This window comes from Apium graveolens, chromosome 5 (assembly GCF_009905375.1).
Source record: "Apium graveolens cultivar Ventura chromosome 5, ASM990537v1, whole genome shotgun sequence".
Classification (NCBI taxonomy): Eukaryota; Viridiplantae; Streptophyta; class Magnoliopsida; order Apiales; family Apiaceae; genus Apium; species Apium graveolens.
This window is the reverse complement of record NC_133651.1, coordinates 303,143,827-303,148,451: the sequence shown is the minus strand read 5'-3', so window position 1 is coordinate 303,148,451 and position 4,625 is coordinate 303,143,827. Positions and strand designations below refer to the sequence as shown.

Below are 4,625 nucleotides of genomic sequence, written 5' to 3'. Positions count from 1 at the left end.
GTAAATACAGTTAAATATCGATAAATTAATAATCTCGTGATTAATAAAATTTTGAAATTCCGAATCGAGGCCTTTAATATAAATTAATAATTTTCTAAATTATTTAAGATAATATTTTTTTGTTAAAACATACAAGTCCCATATTATATATAAATTAATAATTCCATCAACTATCAAAATTATATATTTATTTTAAAATGTATTTTTAAAATCAGATTGTACTACAATTTTTTTCCTTTAAAAGTTTTTTGTCCATCTACTTTTTTAATGAAACTCTAATATGTATATATTATGGTGGGACCTAACTAAATATTATCATCTTTAACTTCGATTTCTTTCATATTTCCCAACTGATTATTTGTTCATCATCTAATTTTTTCATTATCTCAGTTTTGCCAATATAATTTATAAATTTTTCATATCCATTGTATCACGATAATCAATAATATGTTCGGCTTCTATATTTGTAAATATATATGTTAAAAAAATTATATGTAATATATGTTGATAAATTAATAAATTAGTAATAAATCAAAAATAAACAAATGATTAATTGACCCATATATTAATATTTTAATTAATTAATAATTTTGTCCCATATCGAGTGTATTAATTTATTGAGATTTACAAGTATATGTTAAAATATTTATTTGTTACTACAATTCTCTCGAGTATGCTCAGTTTTTGAAAATGAAAGTTTTACAAAGAAATTGATTCATATTTAATTTTCATTTCTTTTCTTTTCTTAATTTTTTTTGAAAACACATTGGAGAAAATTAATTAGCATTAATTTTTTCATTTCTGTCCAAATTTAAATTTTGGAACACAGGGATGCAGCTTTACGTTTATCGAGAACCATCATAATTTTCAAAAAAATATATTTTTGTCTGAAAATGGCGTCAAGCCCTTTTCAGCCCTTTTAAAATGTAAAAGTAATATTCGATTAACATAGATTTTAAATAGAATATAATAATCTAAACATATAAACATGTTTTTGCTATATACTTAAAATTCTTTTCAAAATATAACTGAGGAATTGCTCAAGACCCCAACAAATTTGTTGGACTCTTACCTAATTTATAGGTTAGGTTCTAAGGGTTATTAGTTAAGGTAGCTAAGATAAGTAAGAGGAACCCGATCCTAACATATTATAAATTTCAAATTTCTATTATTAAAATAGTATAATATATAAAATATAGCCCATAATTTGCAATTTACTCCTTCTCAAGGCATCATATTCAGTTGGGTTTATAAATGATGTTCAAATAAACCTTGGGAATATAATGATAATCTGTACCAAGATCAATCTTACAGAGTGGAGTCTGAAAATTTTTCAGTGAAAATGCATGTAAATGTTATAATCTTATGTACTACATCTACATTTTAAGTTACAATATTCTGATTTCTAGGTTCTCAAATCTCAACTTCCAAATTTGATTAGCTGCAACAAATGCACCTATATAACATACAAATATTTGGAATCCTTGTAAAACTTGGCTTGATCAAGGATGAATAAGCTGAAACAATTGATTCTGCAAACCAGTAATTTTGGTCCCTGCTTAGCTAACAAATGAGACACATATAAATCAATGGCCAAGTTCTGATCCATCAATTAATCCTTATAAGATAGTCGAAAATGGCGAGATGATACTGCACATAAACTGGTGATATATGATACTCAAGATCATGACTCTCCGGCAGCATAGACATGATCCAGATTCTTTCCGTTAGGCCCTGTGTTCCGAGACCCCCACCAATTTGGTGGAACTGAGTAATCATCCTTAAGAAAATCTGCTGATTTGTTTACCAAGGCAATGTCCCTTCCTGTCGAAAGCCAGAATCTTTTGCCCTTCCCATGGTACCTAACAAGTCAGGAATGAAAAGATAAATACAACAAAAAAACAAGAATCTTGTTATCCAGACTTAATACAAACAAAAATGTTCATCTGACAAAATCGCAAACTTGTCATGTATATAAAGATGATGCCCTGTGAACTACCGAAAAGCACTGTTGTAGAAAACACCATAAACTAATGTATAAGAACTGAAACCATCATAGTCCATGTACTAAAGTGAAGTACTAACCCGTCAATCAAATGCAAGAGTGCTTCCAAGTTATGGCAGCATCCGAGGTCATTGGTTTTCTTCAAGAAAGTGGAATTTTCGTGATCCAAAGCAAGCTCCTCTCCAACATGGGAATAGCACCAAGGTGACATTTCACCAACCTTTTGCACTATTGGAGACACATGCTCATTGAAGAAAACTCCAGGCATATAAGGCACCTTGTCGTGAATGTTCACTACTCTCAGTACTTTAACACCAAGCCCTTCAAGTCTTTCTTTAAATCTACCATTCCCGACTCTTGGCCCTGAGAAAGAAAACACACATACAGGTATGTCACGCCCATGTTTTGTCAAATCTACTCCAGTCTCAGCAATGTCATAGGCATTCAATATTGCTAGAGCGCTACCCAAGCTATGCCCTGTAATTGTTATACTCATCTCCTCGTTTTCATACTTCTGAATCAATCTACTGAGTTCTGCTAAAACCTGATCCCTTGCGGAGTCCTTGGAGAATTTACATCTCTCATCTTTATCAGTGTAAAGTTGAAGAAAACCAGCCTCAACTCTGATGGATGGATCCCGACTATCTATCTGTCGATGAGTAACTGGCCTTAAAAAGTCCATCATATCTGCAAGCCATTCCCGCTTCACAACAGTTCCTCTCCAAGCAATAGTTATGTCTCTACGGCCTAATAAAGCCGATGTTTCATCATTTGACACAGCAACATAACCACTCCAGTTTGCTGAATTACTCCAGCTATTAGGCCAAAGAGACTTGGAATAGAAAATTGGTAAGTTAATATTGTAAGCTGAGTAAAGATAGGTAGTTACATCATAACCATATTTACTCAAGCCAAGCCCTTCAAAAAACATGTCAGGTGTAAGTTGACAACCACCACAGTACTTAGAGCAAGGATCTTGATCAAAAGCATCATAGCAAGCTTGTGCCATATCTCCATATCGTATCAACTCCGATTTCATGAGGGGCTTAATGGGATCAAGCATAGCTTCCCAATCATTTTCCCCATGAATTTCCTTCCATGTTTCTGCTAAACTTTTAGTTTCCTCTTCGATCACAACAGTCAAGTCGCTATCTGATTGGCTACTTCTGAGCAGTGTCGACATATTGTTTCTTCTTGCTTTACCAGGGATTGCCAAGTTTCCAACTCCAAAAGCCCCTAATTTTTTACTCTGAAAAACAATCTTGTCTTGTACATGACTACAACTGAACCATCCCACATCAGAAAGAGCTGCAGCCATCGAAGATTTCAACTTCAGATGCTCAAGTGCTAGAACTTAAAAGCACCTATAGAATTTATGTGTACACACTGGCTGGTCCTTACCAAAAAATATATAAACGATGATACATGAAGACTTTTTCATGTAAAATTGTTGAAGACTTTCAGAATAGCAACCTAAGTCTTTCTTTATTGAAGCTTCAATTAGTCAATATAAGATTTTTTAAGCTAATCAACTGGTCAAATGTAACATTTCCTCATCATACAAGTTACAAGTTTGACATGATATCAACCTGGTTGTCAGTTCCCTAGAAAACCTGGTTTGATGTAAGAACATTTCGACAATTCTTTTACACTCCATCATTTGATCATGCGTTATGATAATCCCAAATCTCCCGGGGCCTTCTCCTTGCAGAGCCCGGATTCAAACTCCTTTTGGACGGGAATGGCGGGAGCGTGCGGTTTAGCTGTAGGGTGGGAACTTACAAAACAGAACCGGAGGGGGGTAGTGTCCCCGCGGCTCCTCCGGCGTGAGAATGAGAAAGGGTTTTTAAGGAGAAGAAGGGCAAAGTGGGGATTATGCAAATATATTTATGGGGTGTACGTGTGTGCATGTAAGTATAGGAGAGAGAGTATGTAAGATTGTAACCTGTAACCTTCCTTCCGTTCTACCTTTTATAGGCCTCCTACTAGGGTTTAGGGGTTTGTCTCTTTTCATCTGGACTGTAGGTTGGCCTTTTGGACTGTAGGGCATCTGGACGTCTGGGATGCGTCAGAGTACTATCAGATCCGGACCGTAGGAACGTCCTGGATCCCGGGTACCTGGACGGTGGTGATGTTGCCACATGTCCTGGGCTCCTCAAGGTCAACGCTGAATGCGTCAGAGTACTATCAGATCCGGACCGTAGGAACGTTCTGGATCTCGGGCACCTGGACGATGGTGATGCCGCCACGTATCCTGGGATCTTGTATTTGGGCCCTGGGCCTCTTCTATTGGGCCTGAATTATTATGGGCTATCATTTGCCCCCCACTCCCTTATGCGGGTTTACCCGGATGGGGGAGTAGAGTAATTGCCTTTGTGCCGCGACGCCTTTGCAAAATTCTGGGGGTTGTTTGATTTGCTGCCCCTTACCCCGGGGTCAAATGGGGATGAGACTCCGGGGTTGACTTGGCTAGTCATTTGACTTGAGTTTTAAGGCTGGATTCCTTGAAATACTTAGAAAAGTTTTGGGGGTTATTTGATTTGCTGCCCCCTAACCCCGGGGTCAAATGGGAATGAGACTCCGGGGTTGACTTGGTTAGTCATTTGACTTGAGTTTTAAG

General features: G+C 36.4%; 1 protein-coding gene across 1 annotated transcript; it reads right to left on the bottom strand.

The window, feature by feature from the left end:
• Positions 1-1,326: 1,326 nt before the first annotated feature.
• LOC141661998 (phospholipase A1-Igamma2, chloroplastic-like) lies at positions 1,327-3,457 on the bottom strand. The gene is made up of 2 exons (XM_074469041.1): positions 2,086-3,457; positions 1,327-1,862 (listed from the first exon to the last, which is right to left on the bottom strand). The coding sequence occupies exons 1-2, from the start codon at positions 3,321-3,323 to the stop codon at positions 1,685-1,687; spliced, it is 1,416 nt and encodes a 471-aa protein (XP_074325142.1). The 5' UTR covers positions 3,324-3,457; the 3' UTR covers positions 1,327-1,684.
• Positions 3,458-4,625: the final 1,168 nt, after the last annotated feature.